The 14,209-nt window shown below is 59.6% G+C and overlaps 1 protein-coding gene across 1 annotated transcript in view; it reads right to left on the reverse strand.

The window, feature by feature from the left end:
- Positions 1-2,682: 2,682 nt before the first annotated feature.
- The window catches only part of GRK5 (G protein-coupled receptor kinase 5), a 207,597-nt gene continuing 196,070 nt past the window's right edge, over positions 2,683-14,209 (reverse strand). Inside the window, exons 11-16 of the mRNA XM_066355796.1 lie at positions 12,264-12,353; positions 10,636-10,844; positions 7,724-7,861; positions 6,578-6,715; positions 5,942-6,073; positions 2,683-5,475 (exon numbers count right to left, since the gene is read on the reverse strand). Of these exons, the coding sequence (XP_066211893.1) occupies positions 5,377-5,475; positions 5,942-6,073; positions 6,578-6,715; positions 7,724-7,861; positions 10,636-10,844; positions 12,264-12,353 (806 nt within the window). The 3' untranslated portion in view covers positions 2,683-5,376. The remainder of the gene's footprint in view (positions 5,476-5,941; positions 6,074-6,577; positions 6,716-7,723; positions 7,862-10,635; positions 10,845-12,263; positions 12,354-14,209) is intronic.

Here is a 14,209-nt window from a genome sequence, read left to right on the forward strand (position 1 = left end):
ACATGTCTCTCCCCCCGAGGGTGGGGGCGGGCCAGGTGGGTCTCCCATCAGCACGGGACTGAATGGGCCACAGGCTATTAACCTCACACCTGCTGACCGGTAGTTGTCTCCCTGACTGTTTTCTCCTGGGCATTTTTAATGAACGCCCTCTGCATTTATTTGTGTGTCTTCCCACACCCTTCTAGATGGTTTTCCCCTGAGAGCAGGTTTCCCCCGGCCTGGGGACGCGCCTCGCACACCGTCAGAGCTCGGCACACATCTGTGGAGTGATCGATGCCTGCGTTTGACAGGGCAGAGACTCAGGCTGGGGGGAGCCGCCCCAGGTCTCCGCCGGTGGGTTGACAGCCTGGTCCTGCCCCGGCTCCCTTGGCTCGGAGCCCACGCTCAACCCCCCGCCGCCCGGCTTTCCCCGCTCCGGCCAAGTGCGGGCAGAGCACTGTTTCCCTTGGCTCCAAGGATGCCGGCCGGGGTTTGCAAATGAAACTTTACTGACAACCCGCAAAGCCCAAAGGGAAATAAACAAGGGGAACATGAGGACTTATAAAACGTTAAACTGGTGAAATAGATTCTTTTTCCTTTTCTTTCTTAACACGTGGTGTTAGGCCCTGGTGGGGGTCCAAGAGGAGAATCAGGGGAGTCCGCACCCAGGAGGGTTTCGTCATCTAGGCAGGGAGGCAGGGATGCAGAATGCCCGGGACACAGGGATGCAGAATGCTCGGGACGCAGGGGTGCAGAATGCCCGGGACACAGAAGCGCAATGTGAGGGCACGACACCGATAATGTCACCACTGTACACCTCGGGGTCGGTTACTGCGTTGGTTTCCTGTGGCCATTGTAACAAATGAACACAAAGTTAGTGGCTTGAACCGACACAAATGTATCCTATCCCGTTCTGTGGGGAGGGGCTGGCCGGTGGAGAGCTGCGAGTATTTGAAGTGCTCTGGGACCTATATTATATTGGCCTCTACTCCACTGATGAAACATCTAAAAAAATAATAACAATGAATAAAACTACTTCATACTAGGAAGCCCCATTGGACTCGATAGTGTTTGGCTACTACACGTCCACCCTCCCGGCTTCCAGACAGCTCCAGAGTGGTGACCGTCACATGCACAGGGGACAGAACGACAGCTCAGCAGAAGGAAAGAAATGCAGTTATTTTCGTTAAGGAATTTATTTCTCTTTAAAAAAACAACAACAGTGGTTCGATCTAGATACAGCAGCATGGTGACGAATTAGATGGAACATACAGACTCAGAGCAGCAGAGCAAAGCTGTTATCTTCAGGAATGACCTCCAAAATGCAACTACTTTCATCCACCAATGTTAACATTTCCCTGGGGAAAAAAAATAAAAGAAGTAGAAACCTTTGGATACTAGAAGGGTTTTTATTGTAACAGGACCAATAGCCACTAAGATCGCCTCGACCGATCGAGAACATTTGTTTTTGATCTATTACAAAGACGACTGATCGATGAATGGGGAAAGACATCTAGATTCTTCTTTGGGGGAGTGTGTTCCCTCCTTGGGAGAGCCGGCTTTTCACCTGTCTTAACCGCCCTCAGCAGCGCAGGCCTTGAAAGGCAGACCCGACGAGTCGCCCCGAGCCTGAGCAGGGTCTGCTCCGCACGGCTGAGCTTCCGGCCGGGCTGCTCGGTCCAGAGAAGTGAGCTCTCCACTGTCGGTGACTCATAGCTCCCCGTAATGAAGGCTAGAAAGTTAGGAGGTCCTGTCTCCGCAGGTGGGGCTATGAGAACGGGATGACCGGTGGAGGCTGCCCCGGGAGGGACAGGTGCTCACAGGGACTTGAGAGCACACAGCCGCCGAGAGGACAGGCGATGTCACGCAGCCGTTTTCTCTCCGACTCAGTGGCCTCCTGGTTCCCTGAAGTGGAACACGGCCACAGCGCCCTCTGGACTGAGGTCTGGGTCAACAGTGCACATGAGCAAGTCGGTGACCCACGCCTGTCGGGAAAGGACAGGGCTGTGGAAGAATATGGAACTGCCCTGGGGGGCTGGGCTGCTTGGAGAAGCATGGAGACCCCCAGCTTCTTGGAGGGAAGGCTGAAGCTTTTGTCAGGGCTGCTGGGCTCACGGGCAGGAGGCCACGCCCTACTTGCATCAGTGGCACGCATGTCCCCAGAACTTACCAAGTGTCCAGCAGGCTGCTGGCCGAGTGTGCACAGAACCAGGCCACACCACTTCCTCCCGTGGGGCACGGCCCCCCTCCCGCCCACCCTCCAGGACCGGGGTCCCCCTGGCGAGAGCAGTGTGTTACAGAAACAAGTAAACCTGCCCGGGCAGCTCGAGACAGGGCAGCGCTGAGCTCCTGGGCAAGGGAGCTGCCCTTGAAGCTCATGGTTTGGAAAGTGATGTCCCAGCCTCTGGAGGGGAGAGCGGTGGATGTGGGAGGCGGGGCCCTATTCTGCGACAGGGGGCTTGGGTCTTTGTGATTCTGTGGGTGATGCTCGTTGGTCGTGGTGGTCACAGCAGAGACCTCCCCTGTCCTGCTGGGGACAGCAGCTTGTCTCCAGAGAAGTGGAAGCAGAGATGCTTCTGCACGCCTCTGCGTCTCACCTCAAAGGCACGGAGTCAGCGAACGTCCGGTGAGGCAAATGCCACGCTTGGAGAAAGGCTCCTCTGTGAGGGGCTCAGATGCTATAAAAAAGATTTCAATCCACTCACTGTCCAAACATGCCTCCTCCTGGACAGGTGGATGGGTAGGAAGGTGTTGGCTTTTTCTCTAATTAAAAAATATTTTTAACAAAATGCAGCTATAGGAAAGAAGTTGGAGTAGAAGCGGCGAGGGTCAGGGAACGGCCAGGGTCAGGGACAGGACGTGTGGGGCTGGGGACTCGGTGGGGAGGGCTGATTTTCAGGCACTGTTCTGAGTTAGGACTTCCCTGCTCTTGGATGAAGCAATGGGCCAAAGGAAGAGGAGGACTGAAGGGGTCAGTGACTCTGACCCCATGTCCTGTGGGCACTCGAAGGGAACAGGGGGACGCGGAGGAAGGCTCCAGTTCTTTTAAGTCACACGAAGACATAGGCGTTAGCGTTGTCTGAGCTCTCGACGGCAGACACACTAAGCAGATCGATGTTTCCCTTCTCGCTCCTGGAGAACCGTCGACGACACGTGGACAGTGTGTTGGGCTTTGAGGTAACAAAGGAGGCTGGCTTCCCAGCGCCAGTCCGTTTGGTGAAGGGTTGGGGGCTTGGATTGGGTAAAATCAATGAAACTTCTGGACAGGAGGGCTGTGGCCTGGGCTGGTCCATCCCAGAAAGATGACTGGTCTTGTCATTAAGAAAGGACAGTCAGCAAGAGCTTGGGGATCTTAAAATACTGGCCGGAGAGCTTTCTACTTCTTGGCAAAAACGGGATAGTGCTGTTTGTATTTGTCTTGTATTCAGCCCAAGGAGGGTAATGGAAGCGGCCTCTTGAGACGAGAGTCTGTCATGAAGAAAATAACACTGCGCATTAAAGGGGTCTGACGGAAGCCCGACTGTTTCTTCTCTCCCGTCTATTTGTAAAACGACTTCAAGACGATCAGTCCCAAAGGCCAGGCCCCCTTCGAATGGCAGGCTGCAGGACCACTGGAAACGTTTAGGAAAAGGGCCTGGAAACTGGGTGTAAGGCAGACACGGTCACCGCTTTCTCCCCCTACCGGCTCACGTTCCAAGGCTGCCGGGTCACCCAGAGAAACGGGTCGAGTGATCACATCTGCAGACCCACTGCTGGCCCAGGTGGTGGTTCTCACAGCCTTCGGTGCGTCAGAAGGGTCCGGAGAGCTTTTCAAACATGCAGACTTTGAGGTCTGGGGTGGAGCAGGGAACCTGCATGTCACAGGACTCACAAGCCGGGCCCTCACTGGGAGACTCCCCACAGCTGCCTGCGTGGCAGAGACCAGGTGACAAAGGCTGACTGGTCTCGAGGAGCCCAGCTGGGCAGGGAGCAGGGCAGGCCAACTGCTCACCTGTCCCCAGTGGTGGCGAGCGGGAACCTGCCCCCTTACGTCTTGGAGATGGCGGGGGGGGGGGGGGCACAGCAGCTCCCTAGGACTGGATGGCCACACTCGAAGGCCTGGGGACTGTCCTCAGAGGTCCTGGTCTGGCAAAGCTACATGTGCCCAAAACTTGGAGATCCCAATTAGAGCTGGCCTCTGCCCCACCTCTCCCAGGAGGCGACAGTTTGTCTTGAGCTTCTTTGGTGGCCTGGCCTCTCGGGCATCCTATTGGCTGGGAGAGCCACGCCCACCCATACCTCCTGGGTCAGTGAAACTGGGGGACCCCCTCGGGAAGCTCAGGAGACCTGAGGACCCCATCAACACTGAAGGACCGTGCCCGGAGTCCCGGGGTGAGCCCCTCCCCTCTATAGACTCATTTAGGGCGACTCACCGACCCAACACCAATGCTACCACGGCCATCAAGCCTGGGACACTTGGGGCTCCATGACTATTCCCAGTCATCACGATGCTGCTCTTAAAAATAGAATAAAACAGAATCCCCCCGACACTTGCCTCTAGAAATCATACTGGCTTGAGCAGTCAGAACCCGCTTAGAAAGACGCCCGCCTGGGACCACCAGCCGCCTTCCGGAAGGGAGAGGAGGCCGCGGCAAAGCCACAGGGAGGCACAGCGCCCCCCGCAGGGCGCCGGCCCAGGCGCTCCGTGGACCCCCCAGCACGTTCTGGCGGGGGTCAAGTCCCAAGTGGGTGTTGAGCATTTAATTCCAATTCTTCCAAGTCAACAGAAGCTGATCGATGCAAGAGACAGGTTAGAGGGATGGAGACGACCAGTCCTTTACAGGTGAAATGTGAATCATTGTCTACATTTAATAAAAATGTTCTCTCATTTGAGGCTGTGGAAGTCTGAGTCACATTGTTGTGTTTTTTTGTAAATCCCCCCCACCCCCTCTAAAACGTCTGAAAACACATGGCTTAACAGAGGCCGCTCAGAAAATATACACCCTCAAAGTCTGGACTCTCATTTAAATACAAATATACAAAATGTAAACTGAGACGATAGAGAAATTTACAAAACTTTTCTTTAAAAATAATAAAGACAAAGTTCAGTTCTAGTCATGATGCTATTAAAACACGTGCAGGTCGTCGTATCCGATTGGACGTCCATTGCCATCGTCGACAGAGACGGATCCAGCCACCCGCTGCAGGGTCACCTCTGCACACAGACCTGAGTGGAAATCTCGCTGAGAAGCCCGGGGCGTGGCGGCAAGGGGCTGCGGCCTCCTCCCTTCCCCGGCTCCGGCTCCGAGAGGGCTCCCTGTCCGCCCGCCAGAGCGGCAGCTCCATGGCTTACAAGTTCTGCTTCTAAGGACAGGGGTCCAGGCTGGTCTCACCGTGGACTTCAAGGCCAAGCTGCGACTAGCTGCTTCCGGTGGAGTTTGAGCTGACGTGGTTTGAATTTATGTGGTGGTTAAAACTGGTCTTGGAATTGGGCGAACTCTTGGAATTGTTCTGATGCTGGGGGGGGGGGGGAGGAGAGTGGGGGGGGGAGAGAAAGCAAGTCAGTCCTCGCAGAGCCTGCGCTGAGGCCCAGGGGCCACCGCGCCTCTGGACCTGAATGCAGGGCCGGGCTCAGGGGCTGCCTCCAGTCTCCCTGCAGCCCCAGGGCCAGACCCAGCAGGGGTTCTCTGTCAGGGGCGTTGTGTCCCCAGGGGATACTGGCTGGAGACATTTTGCCCCTGGCATGTGGTGGCCGGAGGCCAGAGAGACCATGGGACAGCCCCCACCACCATCAGCCCAAAATGTCAACAGTGCGAGGTGGAGAAACCCTGAGGAAGGTGACCTTGGAGCCGGCCCGCCCCTTGCACCCTGGGGGTCCCCTTAAGCCAGTGGGTTTCAGGGGCTTCAGACAGGCCCCTCCAGGTCTGCACAGGTGGCACCTGGCAGCTGAGGCCAGGACAGCCGCGGGGTGGGGGGCTCTCACCTGACGCTTGAAGATTCTCTGGAGCAGCCCTTTCTTTGGTGGTTCTGGAGGGTGACTTCTGTTCAGGTCCGGCGAGAGGGTACCGTTAGGTCCAAACACATTCAGCTCCTTAAAGCACTCTGTTTCTATCATCTGGAGGAGTGGAGCAAAAACATGGTGGCGTGAGGGGCTGCGTCGTTGTCTTGGGTGGACAGGAGTCCCAGTGTGGAGCCTGGGCCCACAGCGTCCCTGAGCCAGACCCGCCCCCGCCCTTGGCGTCCTGAGGCCGAGACCCTGTGGCGGCCCCTGCTCACCGCCTCTCCTGGAGGGCTAGCACCTTTCCTGGGAAAGCAGAGCTGCCCACCCCCAAATCCACACCCCACTTGAGCCCAGGTCACCCCCAGGCTCCCCTGCCTGGGGCTCCAGCCCCTCCCTGCCCTCTCATTTCTGTCTCTGGCTCCAGCGTGGTCCTACTCTACCTCCAGCCATGGCTCCACGGCCTCCCTTCCCAGCCAAACCTCCCCAGGGCCACCCAGACTGGCCATGCCTGTCCCACCCCCATGCCAGGATGCCCAGCAGGCCCCGGGGACTCCTGACCCAGCGTCCTTCTGTGTCCTCACCACACGGCCACCGCCGGGGCGAGGTGGACGCCCTCACCTCATTTTGCCAGGGGATGGGCACAGAGCCGGTGGAGAATTTGGAGTAGAAGTCATCGTCCGTGTGGTCCAGGTTGACGCCCTTCACGGTGGAGAACTGCTCGATGTCCAGCACGTCCTTACAGTACACGGCCCGGGGCTGAGGGGGAGGGCGCCCATCACTGTCCCCCAGCCCGGCCCGGGGCTCAGGAGGGGAAGCGGAGGGCATCCGCCGAGGCCACTCCGCCTCAGGACCCTGTGCGGCCCCCTCTCAGATCTGCCAACGGGGCCCCAGCCGGCGGGAGACGTGAGCTCAGGGTGCCCAGGGCCCCTCGCGCCACCACGCCCTCCATCACACATGCCGCAGGTCACCCCTCTCTAAGCCCACGCTCCTCGGCCCTTCTGGGGATCCGGCCTCCCCTAGAGCCGACAGGACTGGGATGGGGAGATGTGTTTTGTCATCTCTGTCAGGACAAGGGCTGGCGGTCTGGGCCACCCCTCCATAGAGAGAGCGAACGCTGGTTCACAGGGCTAGGCTGGGTGCTAACACTGCCTCGGGGGACACACACAGCCATGGTGGCTGTCCCAGGAGGTCCCCTGACCCCGACTTACATCGGGGTACCAGGGGCTCAGCACCCAGGCCCTGCAGCCAGACAGGCCCAGGCTGGGGTCCCAGCTGTGGAGCTTAGGGACTTTGGGGAAGTCCCATATCCCCACAGGCCTGTGTCACCAGCAAAGTGGGACAGAGAAGCACCTGTGTGTGGGGCTGTTGCCCGGGCTGGGCACCTGCCCGTGGGGCCTGGGCCGGACCAGGAGCCACTACTGCTCCAGAGGTATTAGCTTCCCCCTCACTCGGCCCCCAGACGTGCACTGGGCTGCTCCGTGCCAGGGCCCACAGGGACAACCGGACCGGGCTGGGCCTGCCGTCCGGAGCTCAATGTCGGGGGGAGGCCTCCCAGGGGTTCTGGAGCCGGTGGGTCTGACGATGAGGACCTCACCTGGATGCAGGGGACCCCCGCCCTGTGGCATGTCTGTTACTAGAGGGCAGGGTCGCCTCTTGCCACGGGTCTCCCTGGTCCCTGGCTCGGGGCCCAGAACAGATGTTGGGCTAAGTCAAAGGCGGAGCACCAGGGCACAGGCTCAGGCCGGGCCGGGGGAGGCTACTCACATCTGGAATGAAGGGAGGGTCCAACATCCCCGCTTCTAAGCGCTTGAAGTTCATGTTCCTAAAGAAGGGGTGTCTCTTGACCTCCGCGGCCCCCTCCTCCTGGCAGCCCAGCCTCTGCTTTGCATCTTTGGTGAGGAGCTGTGACAAGACACAGCCCCCTGAGGCCATGCTGGGGGGCCTGCCCTCCTCCTGCCACAGGTGCGTCCCCGAGACGCCCACAGGACCCGCTTCCACCCCGCTCAGGCCTGGTTTCAGGGTCACCGCCTGAGCCACGGGGAGCTTTGTGGTCCCACAGTCACAGCCTCTCAGGTGCTTGGTGCCTGGAGGCCCCTGGGGAGCGAGACTCCATCTGTGTCACCCCACGACCATGCGCCCTGTCCCTGGTGCACACGGGGCACCCACTGGTGCTTGTTGAATTGGCGTGACCTGCTACAGGTAAGTGACAAAGGGCCAGGACTCTGTAGGTCTCTCGTTCATTTACTCAACTCACAAGCACATTGTAGACGGGAACCCAGTGCAAACCACTGTGGGGGAGGGCGAGGCAGGAGGACCCCAGGGCGTGGCCTCAGCAGAGGCATGTATAAGGAACAGTCAAGCATCACAGATGCAACGCCCAGGGGGGGCAGACCACCACAGACTGGCTGCCGGCCTGGGGGTCGGGGAGGGTGAAGGGTCCAGCAAGGTAGGATCAGAGCTGGGGCTCACGGGGGCCTAGGAAGGTGGGGGCTGAGGGTTGGGCCTAGAGAGTGGGCCCAGAGGGCAGCAGTGCGGTGCATAAGTTCCTAGACCCAAGGAGACTGGCCAAGGTCTGCGGGCCCCCAAGGTGGAACGAGGGACAGAATCCGGGGGCCAGGGACCAGCTTCCTTGCTGTTTGTGGAGAGGCCCCTCAGGGAGGCAGGGCTGGAGCTGTCTGGGCCTCACGGTCTCCTTATAGGCAGGGCCTCTGTGTCCTGAGCATCAGGCCCTTCTGTGTCCTGAGCCAGTGCCTGATTCGGGGGACAGGGCAAGCCTGGCTGTCAGACCAGACAGGCTGTGGTTAAGGACACAGAAGAAGCTCAAGGCTGGAATCTCAAGACCCTAGGATCACTTTTGAGAAGATGGAGCAAGGCCTCTGGCCCTTCCAGCCAAGAAAGATGAGGGGTCAGTTGTTTGACACTTTGCGCCCAGGGGCCCACACCACCTTGAGCCCTAGGCTTGGCCACCTTTCTCTCTGCGGACACCAGGGGGCAGCAGAGGCACAGCAGTGTCCCTGGTCCTAGTGCCCCAAAGCTATGTTCCAAAGCCGACGACTACGGGCAGGGAGGGGGCCCGCTCTGCCTTGTCCTCTTAGCACCTCCCCTGTCCCTACGGGGGTCTCTCTCAAGACCTGCTTCTCTGAGTCCCTGATTGACCCAGGACATCTGGTGGTGCTCTGACCTCCTCTTCTATCCCCCGCCCCCAGCTTGGTTCCCCAAGATAGATCCCTCGCCCCAACAGACTAAGTACTGTCAGCACGTCCACCCAGTTCTCAAACATCCTTAGGAGACCGCACATCCATCTACCCGCCTTGTGCTGCCTCGCTCCTCTGTGCCCCGCCCAACTCCACAGCCGTGGCAACCGGCTTTCTCAGAGGCCCCGGGCATGTGGGCAAAGGCCCCGCCACAGGCTGCCCCCAGGCCCTGGGTTCAGGCGTGCATCTGCCTGTCACCTGCTGTCCCTCCCTCAGTGTCTCATGCGTGCAAATGGCAGGTCTAGCCCTAATCTTTCTTCCCAGGGCTCTGTGCCGTCAGACTGAAGCTGAAGAGGAAGTGGTCAGGCAGTGCAGGGATGGGCCCAGGAGGGGGGCCCCCTAGGGATGGGAGCTCTGTGCAGGGTTCCTGGGCCCCTAGCAGCGCAGCCTCGGGGCTTCCACCCAGAGGGTTCGCTCCTTTTCCGGCTCGGGGCCAGCTCCTCCCTTCGTCCAGCCTAGTGGTTCAGGCACATGGCGCAGAGGCAGGGGTCCCGCCTGACCCGTGGCCACTGCAGGCGTGCAGGCTGCACACCCAGGCCCTCCTGTCCCCGCGTGGCCGGCGTTAGAGGGCAGCTGCCTGTGGGCACCAGAGGGCGGCGGGCCCCCAGTGGCCCAGCAGGACTGGGGAGCCTGAGAGCAGGGACAGGAAGCGGGCATTTCCCCACAGAGCCCCTTGCCAGAGGTCGGCCCGCCTGGGCTGAGAGGAAGGGTGGTGGCCAGGGGTGAACTTCCTCCCAGGTCCATCTCGATGGCTTCTGTCACTCCCTGTCTCTGGCTTCCCAGGCCCGTCCGGCCCCACCCACCAGCTAAGTGTCCTCCCACGTGCACGCTGCCTGGACGGGTCAGATCTTCCTGCACAGGTGCTGCCATGCAGGTGCGACCAGCCTCCGTTTAGGGAGGGAGACTCAGTTATAAGACATGCAACTGGAAAGCATCACTGCCTCAAGCCGGCACCGGGGATGCAGGGGTGGGGGAGCAGGCCCAAGGTCGGGCAGAGGCTTGGCCCAAACCCCCTTGTACCTGGGGATCAGCTAGGATCAACCTCTTCCTCCCCCTGCTGACCCCCCACAAAGCTGGATGTGCAGGTGTCTCACACACAGTTCACCTCAGCCCCCCCCCAGGAGCCCCCCCCCCCCCCCCAGCCAGTACCCTGGAGTCGTCACCAACCACCGCGGTGCACAAGTACCAGGTGTGCCCTGACCCTGTGTCCCTCAGCCTGTCGCCAGTCTCAGCTGAGAGGAGGGAGGGGCGCACCACTGGACACAGCTCAGGACGGACATGGACACAAACATGCCCAGGATGGACATGGACACGGCCCCAGGACGGCCACGGCATGGCCACGGCCCAGGACAGCCATGGACACGGCCCCAGGACGGCCACGGCATGGCCACGGCCAGGACGGCACCGGCCGCAGGGGCTCACCATCCTGCAGATGGCCTTGGCCTCCTCGGAGAACTTGGGCGAGTACACCTCCTCGGCCTCCAGGACCCGGCGGTCCACCTCCTCCCGCTTCACCTTCTCCTTGCGGCCGCGGAACGGCGACTGGCCCTCGATCATCTCGTAGATGAGACAGCCCAGGCCCCAGTAGTCGGGGCTCAGGCCGTACCTCTGGTTGTTCAGGACCTCCGGAGCTGGGGGCAGACGGGGCAGGGGGAGAGGTGAGAGGCAGCTGGTGGCAGGACAGAGCCCAGGCGCCCGGGCTCAGGGCTGTGGCTCGTGCCAGCCGGGTGGCGGGCATCCCACGTCCAGGGATGACAGTGCTGCTCACGGAAGGCCTGGAGCTTCACGGCTGGGAGAGCTTCCTCCCACAGACTCCTACTCACCAACTGATACAAGTATTACCTCCTCCACGGAGCCCGCCCTGATTGCTCTCCTCTGACTGTGGCTTCAGGGGCCTGACCACAGTGGGGAAATGGCCTGCTCCCTGGGGTCTCCCCTCTAGAATGTGAACCGCCTTATGCACTGCAGTGGCCCAGGAACAGGTCTGATGCCCAGCACCAGTGGGTGTTGCATACATATTCGCATCAATGAAGGTACGTTCATCCAAATTAAAGAGGATTTTAAATTTAGCTGAAATTCAAACAGCCTCTCACTATGGATTCCCTACTATTTTGATAAAATGACTTATAAATTCACTGTAGATGCTCAAAAAAGATAATTTCATGTCATCTGGGAGGCTACATGTTCATCCATATATGTGCTGGTCTGCACACGACAGAGGCCGTGCAGACAGACAGCTGCCACAGTGTAGAAGACAGACAGGCACACAGAGGAGTGCCGACAGAGCTCTCAATCATCCATCTGCCTGGCCAGCTAGCTGCCTCTCACCTGGCCAGACAGCCATCAGCATCTGCACGGCACACACAGTCGATGCACCCCTCCCACAGTTCTCTAGTGAAAAGGACCCTCCAGCACAGAACACAGTCCTGTGCATGTGCTGTTGGCATGAGCCTGGCAGAGGACAATTGCGTCCCTGGCTCTGAGAACTTTCTGGAGCCCCTAACCTCTTCGGGTGAGTGTGAGGCGTGCAGGAGGAAGCCCGGAGGTCATTCCTAATTGGAAGGGGATTCCAGGGCACCGGCTGTAGCTCAGGTCTCTGCCCTGCAGTCCCAAGGATGATGGTCCCAGAGTGGGTTCAGAGGAGGCAAGGTATCCAGGACTGCGCTCTGCTGAGAGCCATGCTGGGTGGCACAGTAGGCAGTGTGCCCCTCTGTTCTGAACCCATGCTGAAGACCTCTTCCTCTCAGGGGTTTTCCTGAAAGCTGTCCACCAGCCACAGGACCCGCACTTTAACTGGGTCTCCGCCCAGCACCACTGTGTGCCAGCCCGGGCCACGGAACCCAAGAGCGGATTGGCTTAAGACGCCGGTGGGGCTGGGGTGGGGGTGCAGAAAGCTCAGTTTAGTCAAGTCACACGTGGGGCCCGAATGCTACCCCCACGGGGCTAAGACTGCCCACCTCCCACCGAGACCTTACTTCTGATCAGAGTCGCACAAAGAGGCCAGGGACTCCCAAGGGGAGGGCTGGGGGGGGGGCCGTACCCACACTCACCCATGTAGCCGACGGTGCCCACCCGGCCGCGGATCAGATCGCCCTCAGGGACCTTCACGGCCAGGCCCAGGTCCGAGATCCTAATGTGGCCTGAGGGGGAGGGTCAGGGTCAGCAGGGCCCTAGGACAGTCAGGTGACACTAGTCCACCCTGGGCAGGGCCACAGACTTGCCGTGTGCCCCTGGGCAAGGCACTCGGAGTCAGTGTTTTCATCTGGCTCGTGAAGAGGGGGCCCCCAGTTACCAGCACAGGGTGACTACAGACCCTTGGGAGAGTCAGGTGTCAGAGGGTGTGGGGAAATCATTACTTTTTAAAAAAATTTTTATTGACTTCAGAGAGAGAGAGAGATGCAGAGGAGAGAGAGAAAAACATCGACATGTTGTTCCACTTATTTATACATTCGCTGGCTGATTCCCGCCTGTGCCCTGACCGGGGACCAAACCCGCAAGCTTGGTGCATCAGGACAACATTCCAACCACCGAGCCACCTGGCCAGGCCGATCATCACTCTGTAGGAGCAAGACCTGCAGATGCAGAGGGACGCCTGCGCTTGGCTGGTCGTTGGCCGACCTGCCTCATAAATTGCTCTAATGGGCTTCTTGGAAGGCTGAGGTCACAGAGTTTAAAATGTCTTGGCCTGGTTTTGGGATTGCTTCATGGAAAAAAATGTGAGATTCTCCTGACATTTTGCAACAATTTGCTTAAGGGGGAAGATTATAAAGCAACTTGGGGAGCACCTCCCTGCCCTAGATGCTCTTCGGAGGCCGCTTTCTCCCTGCCGAGAAACAAGGTGGGGCGCCCGGCCCGAGGGGCTGGGAGATGGCTTGGAACTGCTGGTCCCAGAGTGAACCCCCAAAGCAGAGACGATGTCGTGTTCTCAGCCTCGGTGCTGTCTCGCCTGGGAGCCTACCCAGGAGTGAGGGTGGGGGTGTCACGGCCACATCCAACCCTGCAGGAAGGAACGCCGCCCCCCCCCCCCGTCTGTGGGTGTCCGGGCCCCCACAGCCTGGACCTCAGCAAGGCCCAATGACAGGGGCCCCGGCCGGGTCAGAGCTGTGAGCTGTGTGGGTCCCCCTGCTCAGCGGCTCCTGACAAGGGCAGAAAGGGCACATAGATTCTAGCCATGGAGGTGCAGGTCAGAGGTGAGCATGCCTGAGGCCGCAGGAACAGGGACCCTAGGGGGCGCTGGGCTCATCTGAGAGGGACGGCGGGGCTCTGGGCCCTCGGCCTGCTGCCCTGCATGTCAGCATCCCCAGGTCACCCACGCGTGAGGGGGCCTGGTCTCTGAGCTCCGCTCCTTGGCAGCTTGGCTCTTCTGAGCCTTAATCTTGTCATCTGTCAAACGGGCACAGGGACACTGGCCCTGCCCCCTCCGTGGAGATGGGAAGATCTAGTCAAGTCAAAGATGTGAAGACTAGGCCCTGGCCAGTTGGCTCAGTGGTAGAGCGTCGGCCTGGTGTGCGGAAGTCCTGGGTTTGATTCCCGGCCAGGGCACACAGGAGAAGTGCCCATCTGCTCTCCACCCCTCCCCCTCTCCTTCCTCTCTGTCTCTCTCTTCCCCTCCTGGAGCAAAGTTGGCCCAGGCGCTGAGGATGGCTCTGTGGCCTCTGCCTCAGGCGCTGGACTGGCTCTGGATGCAACAGAGCAACACCCCAAGATGGGCAGAGCATCACCCCCTGGTGGGCGTGCCGGGTGGATCCCGGTCGGGCGCATACAGGAGTCTGTCTGACTGCCTCCCCGTTTCCAATTTCAGAGAAATACAAAGGAAAAAAACCCAAAAACCAAAAAACAACAAAAAAAGATGTGAAGACCATCTCCTGCCATGCAGTGCGAGAGGATACACAGCACGAGGGGTTGCTGTGGCCGTCCGTGTCACCCGTCACCCGTGTCAGAGTGACAGTGGTGATGCACACACCAATGACTAACACATCCGCAGCAGCTATGGGTG

This window comes from Saccopteryx leptura, chromosome 13 (genome assembly GCF_036850995.1).
Source record: "Saccopteryx leptura isolate mSacLep1 chromosome 13, mSacLep1_pri_phased_curated, whole genome shotgun sequence".
In the NCBI taxonomy this organism is placed as follows: Eukaryota; Metazoa; Chordata; class Mammalia; order Chiroptera; family Emballonuridae; genus Saccopteryx; species Saccopteryx leptura.